The sequence below is a fragment of the Cibotium barometz genome, chromosome 24 (assembly GCF_041138505.1).
Source record: "Cibotium barometz isolate CiBa-2024 chromosome 24, ASM4113850v1, whole genome shotgun sequence".
Lineage (NCBI taxonomy): Eukaryota > Viridiplantae > Streptophyta > Polypodiopsida > Cyatheales > Cibotiaceae > Cibotium > Cibotium barometz.
In genome coordinates, this window is record NC_141069.1 from 24,729,154 (window position 1) to 24,756,202 (window position 27,049).

The 27,049-nt window shown below is 44.9% G+C and overlaps 1 protein-coding gene across 3 annotated transcripts in view; it reads right to left on the reverse strand.

Annotated features, from left to right (window-relative positions):
- LOC147625068 (putative RNA-dependent RNA polymerase 5) overlaps window positions 1–27,049 on the reverse strand; it is a 143,864-nt gene that overhangs the window by 84,334 nt on the left and 32,481 nt on the right. For all 3 annotated transcript variants that reach the window (XM_086818320.1, XM_086818319.1, XM_086818322.1), the window contains exons 5-7: window positions 17,445–17,649; window positions 3,287–3,377; window positions 3,051–3,194 (exon numbers count right to left, since the gene is read on the reverse strand). In XM_086818320.1, the coding sequence (XP_086674446.1) occupies window positions 3,051–3,194; window positions 3,287–3,377; window positions 17,445–17,649 (440 nt within the window). The remainder of the gene's footprint in view (window positions 1–3,050; window positions 3,195–3,286; window positions 3,378–17,444; window positions 17,650–27,049) is intronic.

Sequence of the window (27,049 nt, forward strand, 5' to 3'; positions counted from 1 at the left end):
ACATTCTGGATAGTTCTCTAGCTCATCTTGACTAACCTTCAAAATGTCCCCAATTCACTTGGGCACATTTTTCCCACTTATGGCATTGGGCAGACACAGATAGCTATTGGGTATTTCGGAGTCTCGTGTGTGCGTGTCCACCTCATGTTTGTATGTTTCCTATCACGTGTGTGTAGCCATGTTTGCATGTCCAATAGCCTTAGGGGTTAATGGGGCAAAAGCCACTAGCAAAGGTCAAAGTGTAAAAGCCTAGGAGTTACTAAGAATCTCCACAAAATTCAAGTGGGAGAAAAATATGCCAAGTATTAAGTACAGCCCACAATGTTGACTTTGGTCACATGGGATGATTGAGAGAACCTAGGACGTTGTGAAATCATCGATTATCTCACAAGCAATGTTTTACAAGCCTATATATTGAGGCTCTCATATCAATGAAATCATCTATCATTTTCCCATCATTTCTCTTGTCATTATGCTTATGATCTAGCTCATGTGATCAAGAGTTAATCTTGTTCATTACATTAATCCTCGTGCTAATTCAATGTCCCTAATTATTTTCGATCCACCATAGCTTAGAAGCGATCAGTGGTATCGAGCTAGGGTTTAGCTTGGGGTGGATTGGTTTTTTTTTCCTCTTCTCTCTTTCCCCTCTTCTAACTCTATCTGTTAGGCAGTGTTCCCTCTCTATTTGCATCAAGTCCGACAGTTTAGCATCTCTTAGACGACTTGCAAGTGTGTGAAACATAGAGAGAAGGCGGCTCCTTGCGTGAGGTGTTCAAGCCAAGTATAGCAATAACCTATGACGTTTTTTCATCTTCTATATGTGACACGCAGCACCTGCAAGTGCAGAAGATGAAGGAAAGAGAACTTCATGTTGCTCACAGGCAACAAGACAAGCATGAACACCAGCGTGCGTCTTGACGGCAAGCATGAGCACCAGCGTGCGTCTTGACGGCAAGCATGAGCACCTGCGTGCGTTTTGACGGCTACTCCTGCGCATAGAAGCTTCTGTTGCTCCCCTCGCACGACTACTCTACTCATCCCGATTGTGCCTCGTCTATCTCCCAAGTTGTGTGTGCCCATGCACGCGCGATGCTACTATTGGTGATGTCGATGCTTTCAAACTGAGAGTCGTGGCTGCCGCTACTATCACCATCAACATCATTAGTAAACAACAACAGCTCACATCTCCATCCGTACGGTGCACTAGGAGTTGACCAGCCCACCTGCATTTCTAAAATTAGTTTTTGATTAATAACCTTGGTTTTAAATGCTCTCTAAGACCTCTTCATATAAGTTGTTCACATGCACAAATGACATGATGCCCTTGGTATCAAAATTAGGCTTCACGTATGAAATGGGTTCTTCGATCTTGTGTTTATCAACACCATGGGCCATGCCTCCCATCATGGGTTGCATTATTGTTGTCTTCATCAAAATTTGCATCATCAATGAAATCCACATCAGATTGGGCACATCGACAAACTGCTTCGTCACATCAAAACTTCATCAAGATCTTCGACAAATATTTCATTCAATCTTTTTGCACTCAGGATCCAAGCCACCACAACATGGAAACGCAGCCGCAAAAGGATGTTCTACCATCGCGAATTGAGAAAAGGGGGGGGGGGGGGGGGGGGGGGGGGGGGGGGGGGGTTCTTCCTCGAAATCCTTTTTCAGTTTTTATGTGTGTGTGTGAGCCATGGGTCCTCTGCCCAGGTCGTCCCCCAAAAAAGATTTGTAATAATATTATGTGTGTGGCTTTCTCTCTGTGCTTTGAGTAAGTTATCCTCAATAATACTCCACATAAATCCCTTATCAAAGCAAGGGAGGGATATTGTGATTGAAACCAATATAGGACATGGACAATTAACTCCCAGTGTTACCTTAGCCTCTGAGTCGAAGTTGGAGACAAGCTACATGAAGCTTTGAGCCATGCGAGTGTTGAGCCTCTGAGCCTGTTGAGCCCAGCCTCACCAGTCTCTATGCCAAGCTAACCAACCTCTAAGCCAAGTTACATAAGCCTCTAAGCCAGCAACTAGAACATACCAAGTTCGGACATAAGTTGGAGCATGAGTATTCCTGCCTAGTGAAAGTTCCTCATCACAATTTCACCTTCGCTCGAAGGGGGGTTTAATGAGTATTTCGGACTCTCGTGTGTGTGTCCACCTCGTGTTTGTATGTGTCCTATCACATGTGTGTGTAGCCATGTTTGAATGTCCAATAGCCTTAGGGGTTAATGGGGCAAAAGCCATTAGCAAAGGTCAAAGTGTAAAAGTCTAGAGGTTTCTAAGAATCTCCACAAAATGCAAATGGGAGAAGAAGATGCCAAGTATTAAGTACAGCCCACAGTGTTGACTTTGGTCAGATGGGATGATTGACAGAATCTAGGAATGTTGTGGCGTCATAGATTATCTCACAAGCAATGTACTTCAAGCCTATATATTGAGGCTCTCATATCAATGAAATCATCTATCATTTTCCTAGCATTTCTCTTATCATTATGCTTATGATCCATCTCATGTGATTAAGTATTAATGTCATTCATTATCTTAATCCTCATGCTAAGTCAATGACCCTAATTACCTTTGATCCATCATAGCTTAGAAGACATCAATAGCTTGGCTAGATGATGTCGGCTAGGTGGTCCAAAACCACTGAAATGCTGGGTCTTGACCAAACAACGACACTCTCAGCAATCTTGTTCAGCAAATCTAACACATGGGGACTAACTAGCTGGGGAGATATAACTTGTAAGGAAAATGACTGCTAGAAACCAATTGCTGGGAATCTATGAAGCGTTGGGAATTCAGAAGCAGCAAGAGGTTAGAAGAAACCTACATAGGAAAGGTGAGTGGAGTTGTCTAACCATGTCTTGGAAAGAGTGTGATTAATGTGTCATGACAAGAACTGCGGTCATGACAAGTGATTTCTAGAAGCTATGCATATGGAAGCTGCATGGAAAATGATGGACACTCATCCAGATCAATGCGTTACTACCGACGATGCTGGCATGTTGTGAATTAAGCTGTATAATACGGCTGACATACCTGATCATTACAGTCAACCTTCGGTTTTCCCTTGCAAACAAAAGCTGGACACCGAGCTGCTATATCCTTTGAAACATATCCCGTCCCATCTGTATGGATAAGCTTTTCCCCGCTCGCATCAGAAACAACTTTGCCACATATATCCTGCTAATAAGGCAACGCATTATACTGTCAGTAAATCATCAAATTATTCAATCACGGTCCTTAAATGCGTATGGTAAGGTCAAAAAATTTACCCTGCAATAAATGTCTTCTATAACCTCCACCTTTATATCTGGAGAGTTCAAATCCATTAATGGCAGTGTCTGTGATAACGCCAATTGAAGTCTACACATGAAACCATATTTAATTAGCATCGCAAGATTTGCTAGCAACTCGAAATATTAATCTACCATATGTGTGTATATGTATATATATACACACACACCTTTCTTTTCTTTTGTGTAAAGTCTTTGTTCTATTAATTCACTGTACAAAGAAGAAAGCCCTCTGAAGCGAGGGAAACTTCTTGAAGATCAGAAAGATTCAGCAAACAAGTCTAACTGCAGCTGGTCCAGTTCTTGTAGTCTACGGCAATCATATAAAGATTGGCGCAAGGACTGGCAGAGGTATGAGTACTTGTCAATCTGTATACACTGAAAAATCAGATGATTCGGCTAATCTAGAGTGTCCAAAGTGCCCAAAAACGTGTCCAAGCAAGGAAACTTGCATAATCAGCCAGTCTTTGGTGATATCTTCCAAAGATCCAGAAATGCTTAGAAAAATAACATCCTAGAAATCTGGCAGCCAAAAAAATAGATAATGTGAGCAAGAAATCTTCAGTTTCCAAACAAGACCAAAGTAAATGAGACACAGTCTCATTGCAATTTGAGCGTCTAACACAAGAAGCAGAAGTTATCCTTCTTTGGCTAGAGTTTCACCAACAGCACTCCTACCAACCCCGGCACACTACGAGAGTGGTGATTCTGCTCTGGAAAGCATGTCCCAGTGTCCTCAGATCACACACAATGAAGAACACTTGAACAGATTTGAAATGAAGAGATAGAACAAATGAGAAGAAGATTGAATCCCTTGTATCACTTCCACACACTGTACAACTCCTCGCTGCACCCTGCACACCCAACAGTGGTCACATTGAGGTGGCAACCCATAGGACAGAATGACAGTTGGATCCCTTGGTTCCTTAGATGGCGAGTCTTTAAATGCTCTGGCGAGTCTCACCGCCAGAGGATGCCGTTGGTAAGAATCCTCATCCTTGGTCCCAAGGTGCATCGGTGGGAAGATTCGGCGCTTGATGAGGAAGATGCCAATCAACATGCGGTGCCTTGGATGATGCGTGAGTCTATCGCTTTTTTTTTTTTTCCAAAAACAGACTTCTATTAAGTATGAGAAAAACATACAACAATCACAGCTATAAGCCGGAAGAGAATAGAATCACCCCAATATGTATGGTGACTTCAACCACTGAGGAGCATCATCATGCCATGTAAGACCTATGGTACTAGAGGAAAAAAAGATGCCATGGTCCCATTCCCGCATAAATATCACACGCTTCGCCTGCGCATAACGAGAGGGCCCCTGAATGCGAGCCCAAGTAGCCATAAGAGTGTGGATGATATCACCCCATATAGTAATAATGCAATGAGACCCAAAAATCTGGACACGTTCAATAGCCTCCGTGCATCTAGCTCTCCAGATCTGCCATGCTGTAATACTATAATCTCCCAACTGGTGTCAATCCTCTGTCTAGGGGGTGTATAATCAGAGTGAGGAACATCCTGCAATAAACCATGCCGAGCAATACCTCTACGAATGAAAAAAACAGAATCTATACCACTGCCCTCATAAAAAAGTTGCGGACCAGACTGGGAGAGGATAGATGGTCCAACTGCACTTGTCCAATGAGGATGGTCCACGCTACAACAGTCACTGTGGGTGTGGATGGACGCATGTATGCGAGTAGGAGGGTTGAATCAAGAAAGGCGGTGAGTGGATGTTGGAAGTAGGCGAGCAAGAGGTTGATGTGGGAGGGTGGGTAGGAGGTTGGGGCAGCGGGATTGGGGGAGGCGAGAAGCGGGTGAGTCGAGGGGAAAGGGTAGGAGGCTGAGGCGGAGGCGATGAAGTGAAGAGGCAAGTGGGACTGTGGCAGGGTGTGAGGAGGGCAAGGAAGACGGGTTGACGTAGAGGCGAGCAAGTCATGGGGAAGGATCTCATGGATCCGGAAGGGTCCCTCCCACATGGGGGACAAGCTTCTTAGCCCATTTTAGAAACTAAGCTTGGTACACCAAGGCCAATTGGCCTTCACTGAACTTGGCTTCCTAAGAGGGCAACCATGCCAAGCCTTTCGTTTGTTCTGCTCCACCTCCAGCGCTTGATTGGCCAATGCCCAGGTTTCATCCAAGATCGTCAAGCAAAGCACATTAGCATCATTGGAAACGGCATCTAGGTGGTGGGAACCTACCCAATACGATCCATTGTTAAATTCAAAGAGCAGGACAGCTTCCAACCCATAAACCAGCTAAAAGGGACTTTGCCATGTGGTCGTAATTTCCAAGGACAACCAAACCTGATGAGAATGTGCTCGTATAAGAACCGAGCCACTGTGTTAGCCGTGCAATCCTTGGTAGCGATGGCTTCAACCCATTTAGTGGCATAATCAATAGCCACCAAGATGTATTTGCATCGATTGGGTTGGGCTCCTGGATTGATGGGTCCCACAAAGTCAATACCCCACTGCCCAAATGGTGACCAGTCAAGGGATATGTGGAGAGGGTGGTTCGATTGACGGGTGGGTTTGGGACCACACCGTTGGCAGATGTCGCAAGATTTGGCAAACTAAATGGAATCCCTAAACATGGGTGGCCACCATAGGCCGTGCTAGAACATTATTCACGGATGGGTTTGGGTCCACATCATTGGCACATGTCACAAGATTTAGCAAACTGAATGGAATCCCTGAACATGGTTCGCCACCATAGGCCGTGCTTAGAATGTGTCCTGGATAGTGCCCACCTTCTCGTCCTTCGTGAGCATCCTCCACCAGGTGAGGCACTTCATGGGGACTAACAGACCGTCAGTGAACACCATCACGACCAACGTTGTAAAGTTGGTCGGCTATAAGCTGGATTGGTTGGCTCTTCACAAGGAGCCTCTGTTTCTCCATATTGGGACTTGCACCTAATGGAAATTGGCTTGTAGAAAGAAAGGCAAGAACATCCCTATACCAGTCTGGGAGAGCATCCACTTTAAAAAGAACACTATCAAGGAGATCCTCATCAATATCTATGGCTCCTTCACCAGATTCAATGCAAGAGAGATGATCCCCATGACGTTGTGAGAGGTGCCCAAGGCTCAAAACAAACATGGAGTGTGGGAATAAATAATAAATAAATGATGATGTGTGGTGAATCCAACATGGCAGTGACAACGTGGCAACGGAGAGGATAAGAGCAGATGTCGAAAAACTAAAAATAGGAGGACCATGGACAAAGGGGAGTGATGGCGCAAAGGTTCTAGAAAGGCGGCAAGGCGACGACAAGGAAAAAGGAGAACTCGAGATAATTAACAAAATAGACATATAGACGTGCGAGAGAATCAAGAGACAAGGGAGAAGTAAGTGTGAGTAAAGAAGGAGAAGGATCCACAATGAAGAAAATTATTGCACACAAGAGGGCTTCCAGTTCTCAAAGGTCACAAAGTTTCAAGCCTGCAGTCTAAGTCAAACAAACTCACACCACTAGAGCAACACATGCCAGATAATACTGAGATGTAACCAATGAGCAAAAGAGTGTACTCAAGGTCACCACAAGCATCACATAAACACAAGCTATTGAAAAATGCAAAGAGGAGAGTATTTCCACAAAGGACCACTTAATATATTGATCATAGTTGTCAGGTACGATACCGTACGGGAAAATATAGTATGATATAAAAAAAATTCTTATCATCCGGTATCGTATGGTCTTTTAAAAAAATACTTACAAACTTTAGTATTTTCAATTTCAAAGGGAAGACAAGTTGTCACATGACTCAAACCAAAATTCCATTAAAACCAAGTTGAAAACATACATAGATGTTAGGCTAAAGCCTAAGTCATACAATGCGAGGCGTTCTAGGCGCATGTAGCCGTAGTAGTAAGTACAAAAAGTGGTGCACAAAAAAGGGAGGCTAGAGGGTTGGGGCAAGAATCTAGATAGAGAAGTGATCACTATCAAAATCAGAGCTCTCGCTAGGATCATCTCCATCAGAAGAGTGCCTATCGGAGCACTTGCAGAAGTTACCCTCGCTAAGAATGTTGCCCTCTTCATCAAACTCGGGCTCTCTAAGCTCCTGTGACAAGGCAATCAGAGCATCCTCATTTGCAAGAGCGGAGGAAGAACAATCGGAACCTCATCCTGTGCTTTAAAAATTTATTTATAAACTTAGGTATTTCCAATTTCGAGATATGGAGTATTTTAAAAAGAAGGGAAGCATCATAGTACAGAGGAAAGCTCAAACAACCATAGACAAGAAAAAACAAGACCATTACTCCCAAAAATAATAATAATAAATTTGAAAAAAATGGGGAAAAAATCTCAAAAAATCCGTACGAGTCCGTACAGTATCATATCGTACAGTATTCCGTACGATATGCTACCATACGTCGTATGGAGACAACTATGATATTGATCACTAAGCAAGTACACAAAGCATGGGCATTACACTCTCCACTTAGCTCTCTACTTAGCCTTCAAGTGTGAGTAGTAGACCCTGTTTATATAGGCTCAAGAGAAGGAGGCGCCTAGGGCCCATGAATCTCTCCACCTCCCTTAGATTTCTTACCAGACTCACCTAAAAGGTGATGCCTCAATCATAGAAAAGTATCTACTAGACCTACACTCAGTTACTCTAGTAAATGAGCCTTCTAACCTTAGAACAAGACACTCTAAGGTATCACTAAGGAAATCACAATAAGAATGGATGCTAGATCAATATCTTCTAACAAATAGAAGGAGCATGAACGAAGGGGAGTGATGGCGCAAAGGTTCCAGAAAGGCGGCGAGGCGGCGACGGGGAAAAAGGAGAAATCGAGATAATTAAAAAAATGGACAAATAGATGTGCGGGAGAATCAAGAGACAAGGGAGAAGCAAGTGTGAGTAAAGAAGGAGAAGGATCTACAATGAAGGAAAGTGTTGCTGACGAGAGGGCTTCCAATTCTCAAAGGTCATAGAGTTTGAAGCGCAATCCAATTGAGGTGGATTTGGAAAAATCACACCAGAAGAGGTGTCTTGATCCAGAGAATCGAGCAAGAGACGTGTCCCTAGTTATCTCTGAAAGGCGACTCTGTTAGAGATGTGGTTTAGCCCAATTCATGCTCAATTGTTGCTGTCATAGGTCACCCGTGTGCTAAATAGAGTCTCTCTAGGAGAAGCCTGCAGTCTAAGTCAGTGTGTTCACTATAGTTAGGATAGTGGTTGGAGCTTACCTATAAAAGCCCTAAGTTTTCAGTGTGTTTTGCTAACAAGTTTGAACCCATTGTCTCAAGGGGATTGAAACAGTCTCTCTTTGTTTTGTGAACAAAACCGTGGGTTTGAAGCTTATACCTGTGACATAGTCTATGAGTGTGTGTTTTGGAGCTAGTTTGAGTTGTTCTGTTTTTTTTTTAGTTGATGTAGAGCACCTATGAAGAAGTGTCCGTGTCTAACAATCTAGGGGGTTTGAGCTACCCTTTTAATAGAAAAAGTCATCTTCTATTTAGATAATGCTGTCAGAAAGAGTCAGAAGGGTGACAGCTATAGGCAGCTATTTATCTAAGGAGTCAGCTGATGAAGTAAAACGTTAGTTCTAATCATCTTGGATACAAGGGAAGGTTTTGAGTTAAGTCTAACAGATTGAAGTCTGACAAAAGTCAGATTGGGTTGTGGGCAAATTGGTCATTCTGGAGCAGCTGATCAACTGGATGTCCATAGGGTCATATTTTGGTTTGGTTTGAGTGTTTAGAGGGTTTAAAGGTCTTCGAGGACTCAGTGCTGAGAGAGTCTGTTCCAGTTGAGTCAGCCGTCAACAATCAGCAATCAAACCTCAAATTAGTCAATAGTAGTCAGTTGTTGACAGCAAGGTGTCTTTGAAGTCTAGGCAGCTCAAGGGCTAGGAGGATACAGCGGACATAAAAGAGAGAGTTACTGATCCAGACAGGGATTCTCAGTCGGTTGGTTCTACCTCCAAGAGTAGAATTGGTAACAGTAAAGTCCAGTTAGATTAGTGTCAACTGGAGATCAGCAAAACATAGGGGAATGTCTAGTGTGGCTCTAGGGATGATAGATTGATTCTAGCTGATCATGGGAAACAATAAGAGATCCAGGAAGACGAATATTGGGGTTCAATTCTGCATCAAGTATCCAAACTAGTTTACTGGCATCTAGGGCAAGATAGAGTCAACACGGCGTCAGCAGAAGGGAGCTGATAGGTTTTAACAAGACTGGGATCAAGTGTTTGTAGTTAGCTGTCAACACTGGAGGATACTCCAGAGGGCAGGCGAACGTGATTCTGTGTGCAAACACATGTTCTAAACTTCTGTCAAAATTTGTTCACTTCTGCGAATTTTTCTGTCAATAGGGGAGCAGAAGTTGACAGTTGTTGACAGCAAGGTGTCTTTGAAGTCGTATCTTTATGAAGCTAGGGCAGCTCAAGGGGTAGGAGGATACAGCGGACATAAAAGAGAGAGTTACTGATCCAGACAGGGATTCTGAGTCGGTTGGTTCTACCTCCAAGAGTAGAATTGGTAACAGTAAAGTCCAGTTAGATTAGTGTCAACTGGAGATCAGCAAAACATAGGGGAATGTCTAGTGTGGCTCTAGGGATGATAGATTGATTCTAGCTGGTCACGGGGAACAATAAGAGATCCAGGAGGATGAATATTGGGGTTCAATTCTGCATCAAGTATCCAAACTAGTTTACTAGCATCTAGGGAAAGGTAGAGTCAACAGGGCGTCAGCAGAAGGGAGCTAATAGGTTTTAAGAAGATTGGGATCAAGTGTTTGTGGTTAGCTGTCATCACTGGAGGATACTCAAGAGGGCAGGCGAACGTGATTCTGTGTGCAAACACATGTTCTAAACTTCTGTCAAAATTTGTTCACTTCTGCGAGTTTTTCTGTCAACAGGGGAGCAGAAGGGGATCAACCAAGAGTTGGGTAAGGTCGTGGGATAGTGAATACAAGGTTTGCTGAAGTGAGGATCACAGAGGATCCAAAAAGACTCATTATTGGACTGGAAACATAAAGGAATATTTCGGAGGCATTTTTCTATCATTTCTGCATCAGTTGAAGTGAATTTTGGTCAGCTGAAGGATGCCAATGTGTGCTATGGAGTTCTGAAGCAAGTCTTTGAGGTGTTTTGATGTTGGCAGACTGGTCAAGATAGTGTCTGTTTCGGGTAACAATTGATATCAGATCTGTCTGGGGTAGTAGAGAAAGATTTAAGTCAGCTACTCGTCAGCTGTGGTCATCTGAGGCTTTTGGGCAAAAGGTTTCAAGTGTTGGAGGTTAGGTCTGATGGTGGAGGACAATTGGAGGTAGTCGTCAGGTTATACTGAAAGGTGTAGAGGTGTCCATTTGTGTCAGCCAGAGGTCAAGGGTTAGAGCCTAAGCTGATTGCTGTCATTTGAGCTGGGATCCTAGAGTCCCCAAGGTTTGATCCTTATAAATTTTCCTCTTGTGTGTCTGTTGGTGGTGTTATAGAGGCCATCACCCAACCACCACACAACGTGATGTTTGCCTAGCCAAAGTGGAATGTCAAAATCAAACTCTTGGAAGAGGAGCAACCACCTCCATGACTGGCCAATTGTGGTTTGTTGAGAAGGTATTTGAGGGCATGGTGATCGGAGATGATGATAAAATGAGTGCCCAATAGATAATGTCAAATCTTTTGGAAGGCATAAACAATGGCCAAGCCTTGTATGAGTTTCATCACACAATTTCAACCTTTTACTGCTACTTCATAAATTTATGGCATTCTTGGCTTCTCGGTTTCCACTTTAGCCAAATTGCTCTGATACCAGCTGTAAGATCCCTCTCCCCACTGCGCAATGAATTCAAGGGGTGCTAGCGGAAGTAGCATTTCTTGCACGGGGTAGGGTTCCCACACTCGGGGCCTCGCCCCCATAATATCCGGACAAGAGTCTAATCCATCAGTTCTTCCAAAATCGAACCCGGAAAAACTTCCCTTGCCCGGAAAGCACGAGCGATTCCTCCAGGATAAATTTTTCTCTCTAACGTAGTCAAAAGCCTTAACTAACTGAATTGATTTGACCGAACCCGCTCAATGGTACTGTAGTTTTGTTCGACCGGGGTGAGAAACAACTGGCATGGTAGATGGGGCAATCCATCTTGTACGCTGGATTGGATCGGGTGAGGACTGCACCAACAGTAGTAAGACTGGCATCTGTGTGGACGTGGAAGATCATCATCCAATCGAGTGTAATGAGGATGGGGGCTTCTGTGAGACGCTTTTGGAGAAAAGCAAAGACAGTAGACTCTGGGGTGGACCAGTGGAAGAGAACATATGGTTTGACTAAGCGGGTCAAGGGAAGAGCCACATCTGCAATGTGCATACATATGATGAAGCAATGGTGGTAGCCAGTATGCCCTACAAAAACTTGGGTTCCTTTGGAGTTCATGGGAGGGGACAACCTAAGGATGGTGACAATCCTGTGAGGGTCGGGAGCTAGGCCTTCAGCAGAGATGATGTGACCTAGGAGCGTACCCTAACAACCAGAAAATGACACTTGCAAGGATTGAGGCAAAGACGGGAGGACTGACACTTGTCGAAAACTAGAGTCAACTAGGTAAGATGCTCCACAAAGGCCCCTATGCAGGTGGTGATTTGAGTACCTGTGAAATTAGAAAAGTCATCTATAAAAGTGTAGAGAAATGTTAGTGACGATCCGTTGGAAGGTGGCTGGAGTGTTGCACAATCCAAAGGGCATCTTATTGTAGATGTAGATGTAGGTCACAATCCAAAGGGCATCTTATTGTAGATGTAGGTGCCCCACTGGGTGATAAAGACTGTCTTCGAGCGGTCGTCCGGGTGGATGGCTACTTTGTTGTACCTTAATAGTGGCTTTGTTGAGGGGCCGGAAATCCATGCACACCCAGATCTTGGTAGGAGAGAGCCATTCTAAGTGTTCCACAGGTGAGATGATGTGAGCAGCCTCCATTTTCTCCAACTCCACCTTGACTGTCTCAGTATATTTTGGATTAAGCGTGTAAGCTCGCCCTCAGATTGGTCTTGTGTCTTCCTGGAGAGGTATAGTGTGGACACCAATGTCAACTGGTACACCATCCAGATCCTTATAGGTCCAGGCAAATACATCCATGTAAGACTTCAAGAAGGTGGCAGCTTGGTCCAACAGGATCGGATGATCCGACAACCAGGATGCCAGCAAGATATCCGTTGTGCCATGATTGAATTCACGTACTAGATCTTGGCAAGAGGAAATACCAAGGGGTTCACTTGTATCAACAGCCTTGGAGAGGAGAGAAGGGTCATGAGCTGGCTGTTGGTAGATTGGGAAGTTTCCGTATTGTTCTCCCTTCCAAGAGTGAGGGAGATCCCCTATCGGAATGGCAGGTTCCTCCATGGGTACCGGCACCAGTGCAGGCTCAGGATGTTGCAGTCGAGGCTTAAGACTAGTGGGTGGAACATTAGTTGGATACTCTTCAGCCTTACCCGGGAGTGGTTTCGTGTGTCTCTTTCCCCTGTGGCAGTTCATGACAGGCTCTCCTAGACCCACTGCCTCATAGTGTTCTGGTACCTCCATGATGTCCACCATGTAGGATGTTAGACCTTCCGCTATTCTGATTCGTCACTGTGGGAGATAATGCCTTCGTTAGGGTTGAGTCAGGATGTCAAAGGAGAAGGGGTTGCAGAAGATGTGGGAGCTATTGTGGCACCACGGATCCCTTGATCCAAGCCTTCCTCCAGTTTCGGCTCTTAGGGGATCCACAAACAGTCAGAGCCCCAGTCATGCAAAACTCCTCTCCCTCTAATAAGCCACAGTTGCCCAATTAGTGACGAGTCACGATGAGTAAGCCCCTTTGACCGCAGGCAATCGTATCACCACAAAGTCAAGCAAGAACGGAATTCCTTGGATCACCACATTGACGCCTTCCACTAAGCCTATGGGGGTCACCTCCTGTTGGTCAGCCATCCTGACACAGAAGTTGGTAGGTCTGGTTACTTGGAGACACTACACGGAGCGTGAATTTGGGCATGAGGTTTACCCCAGAACCACCATCAACTATTGCTCCTGATAGATGAGTACCATTGATTTCCACATTTAGATGGGGACTCCGGTAATCTGTGAGAGAGGGATTGGTGTGGCTGATACCCATGCATCCCGAAATGCACTCTCTCAAGAAGAGATGGCCCACCATTGTGAGACTGTCCATCACTCGAATTTGGTGGGGCACAGTCCCGCTCCTCCAAGAGGGTGCACGCTGGGGTTCATTTGCAGAAGGTCAAAAAGGTTAACCACCACCCCTTAGCAAATCGTGAATGGAGAAGGTTGTGAGGCTTGGGTTGCCAGAAGGAAGACAAAGCTGGTTTGTTAGATGCTGGGGAAAGGCCTTGGAGATCCTTGAAAGCTTGCAAGAATCGCTGATCTATAACGTTTTGAGGCTGGCTCAGTGGCATCTTCTTGGTCCTCCAGAGAGTTTGCATTCGGCATGGCCTTCTTCTGTGTACAGATGATTGCTGTGGCTGCTGGTGGGTGCACCTAGATGGATGGTGGGGGAGTGGGGGACACTCCAAGGGTGAGATAAGATGGGGTAGCTACAGTGGAGCAAGTGGTTGGTGGAGTTCCCACTTAGACCAAATTGGTGGTTGGGGCTCCTTGGAAAGTGAAGTCCGTTAAGGTGGATGCCCGTTGCTTGGAGCAATCCCAGGTATAATGATACTCTGATTCCGAGCAGTGCCAACATGGTGGTGTTCCTTCAGGTTGGGGCACCGTCTTTGGTACTGACCATACTCCCCGCATCTGTAAAACATTACCGGCTAATTGTGGGGTGGACAAGTAGGAGGGTTGTTGATGGGAGCAACTGCCATGGGGGTGCCGGTGGATTGGCGATGAGTAGTGGAAGGTAAGTCGTCTGAGGAGAAGGTTGGCAAAGGGAAGGTGTGACAGCTTGGAAGGAAGCTGTGGCATAGTGGCTAGGGTTGGAAGCTCCTTCCGCGGAAATCAGGATGAAGTTAGCGGAATCCCTTCAGATAGTAGCAATCTTTATCTTCATGCCCACTCTTCTCGCAAAAGGAGCAGTACCGTCTTCTCGGGCACTCATTGACAGTGTGTCCAAGAGACTGGCGTGTGGCACACCACACCCCTTTCTTAGCCTCTTCCTGGGTCTTCAATTCTTCAATCTCTTTTTTGAGTTAGAGCAAGGTGCGCCCTTCATTTTGGGACTTCTAACTTAGTTTCAAGGCCTCCAATTCCTTCTCCAATTGAGCCACCGGGTCATCCAGTGATGTGGTTGGAGAAGGTGCCGAGCTCACCTCACGTTCAAACATTAGGCGTGCATTCTCCAGTTGAGAAACTAGCTCTTGAAACTCTAGCAAGGCAGTTGGTGCTGGCCTGCTTTCCTAGATCTTCTCTTGGCTGGTCCTCGATAAGGCCTGTGTCACCCACTGACACACCATAAAATCGTCACGGTCTGTTGTGGGTGGTCCTCAATAAGGCATGTGTCACCCACTGACACACCATAAAATCGCCGGGGTAAGTCAGTAGGCGGGCCACTAGCACTGTGGTCCATGTCATAAGTTCTAACACCCTCTCCTCTAGTAGCAATTGCAGCTTCCCTACCTCTTGGAGGATGCGGTCCTCATAGTTACCAGGACGGAAGGTGCGGAGAAAGGTGTTCTCTAAGGTGGCCTAGTATGCAAAGTGGTCAGTTGGAAATTGACTGAACCGCTTGTCTGCGGAGCCTTATAGGGTGGATGGAAAGAGTACCAAGAAGGCGTCCTCTCGCTCAAGGCCTCGACTCTTGCATGTAGAGATGAAGCGCCAGATGTGGTAATCTACATCTTCAATGGATGATCCTTTGAAGGTTGGAAGCTTGACATTGACTCAGCCTAGCACCGTGAAAAGGGGTTGCGTGCCAAGAGGATTGGCTAGACCAAGAGGGTTGGCTTCATTGTTACTGAAGGTGGGATTACAAAGGTTGGTTGCCATAGGAAAGGGTGGAAGGGGATCCCTAGGTGGTACATAATTGAACCTCTTCCGACTGTAGCAACGTATTGAGAGAGGACTCTTGAATGGGCTGACCAAACTACCACGGGAGCATGTATTGGGCATACACAGGACACAGAAATAAGGGTGAGCTAAGACTCCAAGTTTCGAGGGTCCCATTGGGCATGCCAAATTCTAGTGTACCTGTAGCAAGGTTAGCTGGCCGACACACTACGAGAGTGGTGGTTCTGCTCTGGACAGTATATCCCAGAGTCCTTAGCTCACGCACGGTGAAGAACACTTGAACAGACTAGAAATGAAGAGACAGAACAAATGAGAAGAGACTGAATCCCTTGTATCACTTCCACACATCGTACAACTCCTCACTGCACCGTAAACACCCAACAGTGATCACAATGTGATGGAAACCCACAAGACAGAATGACAGCGACTATATAGGACTCAATGAATGGACAACAATGACAACGATGAAGAGGATGAGCCGAAGGGGTGTGGCATGAAGAGTTGAATCCCTTGGTTCCTTTGATGCATCTTTAAATGTTCAGGCGAGTCTCACTGCCAGAGGATGTTGTTCGTGAGAATCCTCTATCTTTGGTCCAAAGGTGTGTCGCGGTGGGAAGATGCCAATTGGCGGCGGTTGATGAGGAAGATGCCAATCAACGAGCGGTGCCTTCAATGAAGTGTGAGCCTACCGCTTTTGGGATCCGTTTCAATCCAGCTGGATGGTCCAACTGCACTAGTCCAATGGGATGGTCCAGCTGCACTATTCCAATGAGGATGGTCCAAGGAGGACGTCCTAGACCAATCCAAGGGGATGGTCCACGCTACACAGTCACACTGTGGGCATTCTTGGTGGCTACGAGTTTGCATTCCACCTTGAACTACTGAAGCCCAAAGCTTTCCTGTATCAACTTCCGACAAGCAAGCTTTACTCTCAGAGGAAGATGATTCAATCCACATTTTGGGTTGTGACGGTCGGGGTCTGACAGAAATCACCTTTCTGGGGTTTGGGGTCTGCCAACCCTCCAAATCTATGACATTCTTATCCTTGTTTGCAACATTTTTACAATCTGTTCAATTCGTTGGTTGCCTTGCTCTTGTTCTTATTTGCACTCCTGTGTTAGCAAATGGCACTGCTTTGCTTGGCCTAATGATGTTTCTACAATTGGAGTCGGAGGAATATAGTCAACTGTAGGGCTCAATGTAAGAGTAGGACAATCAGAAGCCAAGTGTCCAAACTTATGACAAGTTTACCATGCTCCTGCAAAAACTCCCCATTTCAGTTCATAATATTTTTCGCCCATATAAACATCATCAACCTCTGCTGCAATGGATGGTGGAGTGGGTTTATTTGTATCCCACATAATACAAAATCTATTTCTGTTACCCAATAAACATGGGGGACAAATGACACTGCCCAACATTGAGCCAATCCTGGCAATGAATCAAAGAAGTCTACCGGGAAGTTAACCACCTCAAACCATACTGGGCATAGATGCTTTAAGAGGGCCCAATAGTTATATATTAATTCTTAGAGAACCACTTCACAAAAGCCACGAGCAGCATAATAAACCCCATCGGCATAGCATCCACCAAGCAAGTTCTTAGTCCACTGAGCAACATCATTCCCAGTAGGCATTTTGCCGGGAAAAAACATAATGACTGTGCATTCAGAGAATTTCTTAAATCTCAGCAATATAGTCTGGACAGAATTTTGTATTTCAAAGTTGGTTTGGGCTTGTCCCTGGCGGTCTGATTTCTTTAAAATCTTTATGAAGACATTGAAGTTTTGAACAAGTGCTGCGCATCAGGATTATCATGGTTCACAGTTACGATTCTTTGAGTCTCTATGGATAGATTTCCTCCGAACCTTATCCCCACAATGGGAGTAGACCACTTGAGGCTGCGAGTCCATAACAAAGACATAAGAGGAAAAGAAAAATAGAAACACACTAACAGAGGCGAAGAGGCAGACAGCAGCTATGGAACAAGAAGAAGCTATAGCCAATGAGCAGCAAGAGTACAGCAGCAGAAAGAGGTGAGAAGGAAAGAAAGGCAGCACAGCAGGAGAGCCAATTAAAAGGGAGTCATTCACATAAACGAAGTAAAAGTTTTCTACAGGACAATACTTTATGATGAAACAGAATATTTTTTGGGACTTTTTTTGTATAACCTGGCAAACTTTTTGGCCAATGTTGGCACCATGTCGATGTGCATCATGAATTGACGAGCTTCGCCAATACTCCCAAATTGGTGGAATTTTGGATTGATACAATCCCACCTTGCAAGGGAGTCCGTACACACGAAAAAGCACTTTGGTACACTTGAAATGTCTTCTATAAGGCCCTGTTTCTTCTTTCCCTTTGGATCTTTGTATGCTGCATTCAATTCCATACACATAAACAAACAACAAAATTGCAGAGGTCAATCATTGTTTGCTAATTAGATACCTGGGTTCTTTAATGCTCACAAATTCAATGAGAAAAACCACTCTGGTAAGTTTTCATTGTTGTTTTGTTTAATGTTTTCTGTGAAACAGAGGTGGTCTCACATGGTAGCTAGCCTAGCAAGCTTAGAAAATACCTTATATGAACGGCTAGAGTCAGCAATCCACTGAGTCTCCACTTAACCACGTATTTGGCATAACAGATAGGGTGTGAATGGAAACCCAAGACCTCTTTAGAGTGTGGGCAGGTAGCTGAAGGAGAGGAGGAAGCATTGCTAAAGGTCATGACAACATTAGGCTGCCTTCCAAAGTGTGAAAGCAATTAATGCAAAAACACAAACAAATGAAATTGATACAAGTTGGCAAGTTGGCATAATTTTTGGGATCCCATAAAGAGAACCTCCCCATTCTACACATCTTCTTCGAGTCTTTTCAAGCAGCCAGCCAAGGAAGAGAAGATCAGAGTTAAAGAGTAGTAGAACCAGCCAAAAGAGCAACAAATTTCGCCCTCAAAAGTAGTATGAAGAGCAGCACCTAACAGTGAACACAGATCAGTCCAAGGCTTACTACTGCAGGAGATATCAGAAGTTGGAGTCCCAAAAGTTTTTCTCTATTCACACACCCCCTTTTCTCACATATAGAGATGGTGATCCCATTTGGCACTACAGACCACCTATGTGGTTATTCCCTCCCCCTCCCCCGTATGAGATAGCCTTCTCCTCATAGAGTGGCCAGCCGGAGGAGAAGTGCATCTTCCTCCACCTTTTGATTCTTTGATCCCCGCCCCATACATGGAGGCGAGTGTGTATCTATCCCTTCGTGGTTGTATTTAGCCCTTTGAGGCTGCTTTTTTTGTTAACTAATATACGGATCTTTTTCCCAGGGAAAAAAAATTCTACTGCAAATCTCCCATCTGTGGCTAGAACTTGAGTCTAATGACCTGTAGGTGGAGTTGGAAGTGGCACTGCAAAAATACGAAGGTGAGAGACCTGAAGGGCTAGCCCCCCACCCTCCTCATATGGCATGACGACTGCAGCCTCAGTGTCTCAAGCGACATTACCCCACGCAACAATGCAAGCGGGGACCTTATCCATAGTGAAAATGCGTAGAATCCGCCCATTGAGCCTTCGGCAATCACAAAGACTGACGTTGAGACTCCTGGGAATGGCCACACCACTCAGACATAATGCTAGTCTATCCCCAATGGCCAACCAAGTGCCAATTGCCAAGCTCCTGTGTGCCAGCATGAAGAAAGTGATCTTCCGTGGCCAAAAACTATCCCACGGCTACTCTAGAAATCTAAGAGAAAGTGAGGCGGGAGGCCCTACAATTGCCAGTATCCTACTGCTGTTCGAGTGCCCTCAACCTCTGGCATATGAGTCCCACGGCCCAGCCATGTAGTATATGCAAAAAAGGGACCGTCCACCGCAACGTGATGTGGTAGTGACTGTGGCAATGAGTCAACGGAGGTCCCAACATTGGATCATCAAGTGGAGAATCACCACCACATCGGACACAAGGAGGTGCATTGAAGGTTCCAACGGCACCAACTGACACTCCACCGCATCTCTAGAGATAAGAGATTCAACCAAAGGCTACGCTGCCACCCAAGGCATCCACCAAGGATAGGAGATGCCACCGTCTCGACCTCAGGAATATATGGCCCTCGCCCCCCCTTGGAGGACATCCTTATCTTGCATCCTTCATACCACTTTGTACCCTTGTTCTATCATCAGCTTATGATGTGTCCTCTTCTTCACTGTGACCTCTGTCGAGTGTGCACGGTACAGTGAAGGACATGTATGAGTGTTCTTGGAGTAGCGAAGTGTTCTAGTTTCTTCGTCGGTCTCGTCTCTCCTTGTGTTGTGTTCTGCTGCATAGTGTCTTATGTGTTGTGCCAAGAGCGTCGAGGACTTCGGACATACTGTCCAGAGAAGAGCCACCACCTAGTGTGCCGGGCAGCCAGCCCTGCTACACAGGTACACTAAAATTTGGCATGCCGAGTGGGACTCTCGAAACTGGGATTCCTGATAGCCCACCTTTTCATTTGTGTTGCATCCTCTGGCCCATTCGGCCCACCCACCCTTCCTCAGGCCCCCAAGGCAACAACATAACTCTCTCTCTCCTAAATCTCATCTCTTCTCTCTTCTCTCTTTCCCCTACATGGCTTGAACCCCCCCCCCCCTCTCTCCCTGCTGCTGCTGTTTCGCGCTGGTGTAATGGATTAATTTCCAATCCATTGGCTGTGGGAAGTTCTGCAAAAAGTCATGGCCAAGACCGGGTTTAAAGAGGAGCTCGTGAAGGTGGAGCTCGTGAAGGTGGAGGACAAGCTCGGCACAATTATCAAAGAAAACAAGAAGATGGTCGACTCTTCCGTTACCGCAATCATAAACCGCCTCTCCAAACTCGAGAAGGGATTTGACAAAATCCAAGAGCTCGAACAGAGAACATCGAAGCAAGAGGCTGAGATTTCAGCCTTAAAGGAGGAACTAGTGGAGGCCAAATTGCATGCTAAAAGTCAAGCGGCTGAAATCTCAGCCCTCAAAAAGGAGTTGGAAGCCACTTCAAAAAGCAAGCTTGAGGATGGAAAATTTCAGCCCTCCTTTATTGAAGAGCTGAATACCATCAAGGAACAAATGAGGATCATTCGAGAGGAGGAGGAGCAACATAAAGAGAAGACATCTTCATGGGTGGAGGTGATCACAAAGACACAAAAGAAGATGGACGAGGCGGAGAAATGGATCGAGATCGCCAAGAAAGGGAAAGGTAAAGAATCGCCACCTATCCCCACTCCCACCATCATCAACATGACCCTTGAAGAGGAGCAAAGGAGGAAGACCCGGGCCTTACATGTACGAGTGTCCGGTCTAAAAGACCGTGATGATGCAGAAGGGGAAACCAAGGAGCTCTTCTCTATGATGGGCATTGAAGCCACGCACACAAAGGCATGGAGAGTGGGAAAGAAGAGAGAAGGTAGTGGCGAATCTTCTAAGGAGAGAGCACTTATCATTCGTTTCCCCTCCATGGAAGCAAAGAAGGACTTCTTGAAGAGACGTCCTACACTCAAGAAGACGGGAATATTTCTTGGAGATGACCTCACACTCTCGCAACTTGCCCACATGAAAGAAGTTATGCTTGAGATAAGGGCAGCCCGAGAGAAAGGGAAAGTGGCCTTCTATAGAGATGGTAGAGTGGTGATTATGGAGAGGCGCTCTTCATGACGGCGCGAGACCTATGGGACTACACTCAAAGTTGCTACTTGGAATTGTAATGGATCTCTACACCTTGATGTAGGGGCTTTTGAGGATAGTTTCACTGGGAGGGACATCATCTTCTACTGTGAGACGCATCAGGCTCCTGGACAGTCCATGCCACATGTTAGTGGATGCCGATGGGAGACAGCTTGTAGACAGGAGACTCGTTCAGAGCATAGAGGACGGGGCTCAGGAGGAGTGGCAGTATTGTTTAGAGAGGAGCTACAGCCACTGATACATATAGTCCGCAGAGATGAGCAAGCTAGGTACATGTGGGTTGGACTGAGGGCAGAGACGGGCAGATATCTCTACATTGCTATATGCTATTTTGCTCCTAGTACATCAGTGTATGCATCACCTAGCGGGCAGTCTCCCTTTTCTATTTTGGATGATGACATTTGGGAGTTCTCCAGGGATGGTGACATCATTCTCTTGGGTGACTTCAATGCCAGGACCACCCATAACTAGACAGTATTTTATGATACCTCAGAGGAGATGTTGAGGGAGCTTGATGTTAGGGATATGGGCCTATCTAGACTCTCACAGGATGAGGAACATACAGTGTATAGGCGGTATTTGATAGACATGGGGACTGCACATGGATTGGCCATCCTGAATGGCCTACAGAGATTCCCGACATCGGGCGGTTTCACTAGCTTTCCACATCGGCATGGTGCTAGTACAGTGAACTATGTTATGGCTCAGCCCAGTCTCATTCCCTCTTTTCAGGATTTAATGGTAGGCACTAGGCCGGTTGGAATAGCAGTGGATCATGCTATCTTGTCCTTCACTCTCACATTTCAATTCAGCACCGCCCCATTGGGACAGGTCTCCACACACACTCGTTATACCTTTACGAGGGAGACTGACACCGTGTACACGGATGAGATATACAAACGCTTATGTGCCGAGGAGCTGGGACGGCCATTAGATGAGCTCACTCAGATATTGATAGACGCTTCATGTTGCAGCATCAGAGGCATATCCCCATAGTCAGCCTACACGGAGACGATTTGGGAAGATGCCCCAGAACAGTTGGTATGATGAGGAGTGCAGAGAGATGAGGATCAGATTACAGAGAGAGGTGCTCATGGGTGTTACCACTCACAGACAGTCACGGATTACCTTCCGGCACCTAGTGCGACGGAAGAAGAGGGCTTATCTTGCTCAGTTAGAGAGGGATTTGTATCAGTTATTTATGAGTCAGGACTCGGGCGAGGCATGGAGACTATTCCATGAGCATTCACCATCACCAGCCATTACCTCCACAAAGATTTGGGGTGAGTATGCAGCATCCCTGTACACAGCACCAGGACAGCCGCCCCTACCAGACCCATCGGAGTCATGCCCAGAGACATGTGCTTTCTTTACTGCTGAGATGGTAAGGAAAGCTATTGACAGGATGAGGACTGGGAAAGCATTTGATCATGATGGTTTGGTAGCAGAGCACTTTATTCATGCCAGAGATATGCTTGCAGAGCTTATTGCTATGATGTTTAACCGAGCAATGTGTGAGGGTTTTCCTGAGACTTGGAATATGTCCATGATTGTGCCTATCTTCAAGTCAGGGGATCCCATGCTTCCTGGGAATTATCATACCATCATGATTGGTCACACATTGGCTAGATTATATGCATCTATTCTTGAGCAGGAGTTGAGTAGATGGGCAGAGAGAGAGGACATACGTGCATCAGGGCAGGCAGGGTTCAAGAGAGGTTTCTCCACTCTTGACCATATCTTGACACTCACAGCTATTACTGAGGAGGGCAGATTATATGGCAGGAGGATTTATTGTTGCTTTGTGGATTTCCGCAAAGCTTTTGACACAGTACCGAGAGCCGGACTGATGCGCAGACTACAGGAGATGGGAGTGCCCACAGAGCTGATTTGGGGAATCATGGCTTTATACAGGACAGTTGTGGGGCAGGTACGTACTACTCAGGGTATATCTGAGATGGTTCCCTCCACTATTGGGGTGAAACAGGACTGCCCCCTTTCTCTCACCTTATTTGGGATGTATGTGGATGAGGTTTCGGACTTTGTAGAGCGGGAGGGTGACAGAGGAGCACAGCTAGCAGGGACATGGATCATAACAAAACTGTTTGGAACACAATGGTCTTGGGGATACCTTTAGCTATGCAAGGCTATGAGGCCAGTTTGGGTTTCCAGGTCATGCATTTCGCTAAAGCAGATATTTATCTAAACAGAGAGTGGTTATATAACCTCGGTCCTATATCCTAAGTCGTAACTACCAAGACAATAGCCTAGAGTTTGTGCATGAGGGGAGAGTGGTAAGGCTACAGAGTGAGCAGGAGGTTTCAACTACACCCATGATTACGTCTCTAGAGTTGTGTCATGCCATCGACGTCGACGATATAAAGTAGGTACATATTTGAACTCTCTTGCATCAATTTATTTCCATAGATGAAATAAATGTGATTGATAAAGTTTCCAAAGTTGATACTAATTTAAGTTGTGACAACTTAAATGGCCTTGGTCGAGACCACTGTTTTTCAAAACTTGTTTTATCTTCTTGTGAACAAAACGTACCAAGACTAAAACCGAGACAATACAACAAAAGTACGCAGTTGCTTTGAGTGATTTATTGCGAGAGTTTAGGAATGTATTTCCTGATGATCTCCCAGATGGTGTTCCACCATCTAGGGAGCTTGTCCATGGCATTAATGTGCTTCCCAATGATCTCCCAGATGGTGTTCCACCGTCTAGGGAGCTTGACCATGGCATTGATGTGCTACCAAGATCAAAACCTATAAGCAAACTTGCTTAGAGGTTAAGCTACTCCGAGGTAAAGGAAGTGGAATAGAAGTTAGCCGAGTATATGAAGAAAGGGTTTATACGTCCAAGTTCTTACCATGGGCATCACCCTTTCTTTCGATAAAAAAGAAAGATGGGTCTATGCGGATGTACATAGATTGCCATGCTCTTAATCAAATCACAATTAAGAACAAATACCCAATGCCACGCATTGACGAATTTTTTGACCAACTTAATGATGCAAAATACTTTTCAATGATTGATCTTAGATCCGGATATCACCTAGTTAAGCTAAGAGAACAAGATATTCCCAAGACCGCATTTAAGAATCGTTTTGGACATTATAAGTTCCTAGTCATGCCGTTCGGCTTGACGAATGCTCCAGCGACATTTGTAACACTGATGGACAAGATTTTACGTCCATATTTGAAAAAATTCGTAATAGTTTTCATTAACAACATACTTATATATAGTAAGTTAAAAGAAGAACACTTATAGCATTTGTGCTCAGTGTTTAAACTCCTCAAGAAAAATAAGCTATTTGGAAAGAAATCCAAGTGCGAATTTTTTACTAAGGAGATCCACTATTTAGGCCATTGGATGAATCCTAACAAGGTAGATGCCATTGTTAGATGGCATGAACCTAGAAATCTCGAGGAACTACAAATTTTTCTAGGCATGTCGGGGTTCTACCAACAATATGTAAAGGACTACGCAAAGATCGCAGTCCCCTTAACCGATAAGTTGAGAACAAAGAATAAAACTATTCATTAAAGGGATCCTCAACGAAGAAGTTTTAAGAAGCTCAAGGTGGCCATCGCGACGACACCAATATTGAGCATTGTGGACCCAATGAGCCGTTTGTTTTGGAGACAGACACTAGTGGAGAGGCCATTGGGACGGTTTTATTGCAAAGGGAACGCCCTGCTGCATTTGAAAGCAAAAAGCTTGACCGTGCCTAATGTAACTACTCGGCTTACGAGCGAGAGTTACTTGCAATTATTCATGCTCTTAAAAAGTGGCGACATTACTTGTATGGCGCTACTTTAGAGCGCCAAACGGACCATAAAAGTCTAAAATGGCTATCTAGTCAAGGTGAGTTGAAAGATAAAAAAAGCTCGGTGGACGAAGCTTCTACGAGAGTAGGATCTTAAACTCTATTATTGTAAGATTCCTCCTCAGCCTGAATATTAAATAAGCCTCTACTTCAATCCCTTGTAATCATTCTATGACTCTGAATACAAGAAAATATCATTTTTCCTTGTTTTGCCTAGTGAGATAAAAAAATTCTAGAGAGTGGTAAATCAAAATTGGGATATTTTTGGATAAATAAATTCTTCAAATATCAAAAAAATGTTTCCCTGAAACAGAAAATCAAAATAGATTTTCCAAGGTGCAATTGGAAAATTTAATTCAGAAGACCTTAGCCTAAGGGTCCAGATTTTCGAAAAAAAAATTATTATGGTCCAATTAATGTTCCTATGGACCAATAAGATTAATCCAAGTGTTGGGACAAGATAAATCCAAAGAACAAAAGAAAATACCCAAAAATGAGTAAATTCCCACATAAGATGAAGAGTTGACCAAGTACTAGGTTTATTAGTTAAAAATTATGGTGTATTAATAAAAAAATGAGATATTTTGGAGTAATCATTCATTTTTGACACATGTTTAAGGAAAAGGGAGACTTTTAAGGAGGCGCCTATTTCACATGCTTCGATGAGTTTAAAACTCAAAAATAATTGAATATTTTTGTTTCTCCTCTCTCCTAAATCAACCCAAATCAAAAAGGGAACCAAACTGGTCCAAAACTTGTCCAAATTCAGCCAAACTAAAACTGAAAAATTCTAGAACTCAGTTGGACTCAGTTAGTGGCCTCCCTCTCCTATAAATAAACCCTCATTCCTTTGTATTATTATCTGTGAACTAAACTATGCCGATATTACTCTAAACTAAGCTTAATTTCTATTATCCCTCTAAAAACCTCTACAAAATTGAAGAGATTGGAGTCCCAACATCACTATCTTTGGGATTGCCCGAAGGCTTAGCAGTTTGGCAACGAATTCTCCGCATTTTCACGATGGACGCTCCCGCATAGTTACTTGGGACACGGTTGCTTGGGCCACTAAGGCCAAGGCCGTCATGGCATAGGAGGAGGATGCTGGGAGACTTGCCCTTTAGGTCTCTCATCTCCATATTTCTACAGTGCACAACTCTATCCACTGATCATTGGACTCTAGATTCTATCCAGAGATGGGAGATTTGTAGTAGTATTGCTGCGTGGTACATTTGGAGAGCTCGATGTAGCGAGGCCATCAAGGGCACCCTCACCCCACCAGCAGAGTCCATCCAAAGCATCTAGATTGATATCATTCATGCCCTCCGTGGACAGTGGGGGAAGCTTCAGGGTGGCTCTCACCATATGCGGAAGCACCACGAGGCTTTCCTAAGGATTTGGCATCACAGGCCCCTTTCTCACTAACAATGGTGGTGATCCCACTTGGCACTATAGACCACGTGGTTGTTCCCTCCTCCCCCCATTGCTTCTCCTCCCAAAGCAACTACCCAGAGGAGAAGAGCATCCTTCCCCTTTTTTCTGTTTCTTTGACTCTCGCTCCCCTATGTGGAGCTGAGTTTGTACTTAGCTATTGTGGTTGTTTTGCTCGGTAACTAATAGAAGGATCTCTTTCCTGGAAAAAAAGTAGATTAGGTTGAGGCAATCAAGCCTTCCCTTGCCATTGCTCTTTCCTCCCTTCTTCGTCTCTCTATACTTTTTTGGTTCAGATCCATCATGGATACATTGTTCTACCTTTTTGGTCTCATAGACCCTCTAGGTGTTTTCAAGACATTCATATAAGCAAAAGAATGCTCTTAAAACCTTTGTGGCCATAACGATTTAAATGAAAACGAAAGTCCAAGGTCATGATCTTTGTACTTTCTGGGCACAAACACATCACCACAAGGATTTAAGGATGAACCAAGGCAAACCCAAGGTCCAAGGGTATTTCAAAGTGGACAGCCACATCTAGCTCACGCTCTCATTGCTATTTTGCTTCAGAATGATGTTCTTCTCTCATCACCTGAGGGAGACTCTACCAAATTTTTAGTACAGCATTGGCACCTCCACAATCCCTCTAAGCAGACAAGTAGTAAACAAGAATAAAAGGATGGGTGTTCCTATATTTCAAGCGTAGATTTTAACCCCCTCAGCTTCCAATGATGCCACATGCTATGAGGATTGACACTGGCCAAACAAGATTCCATTCACATTGCAAGAGATAAGATCGGGCATTATGGGGCTCT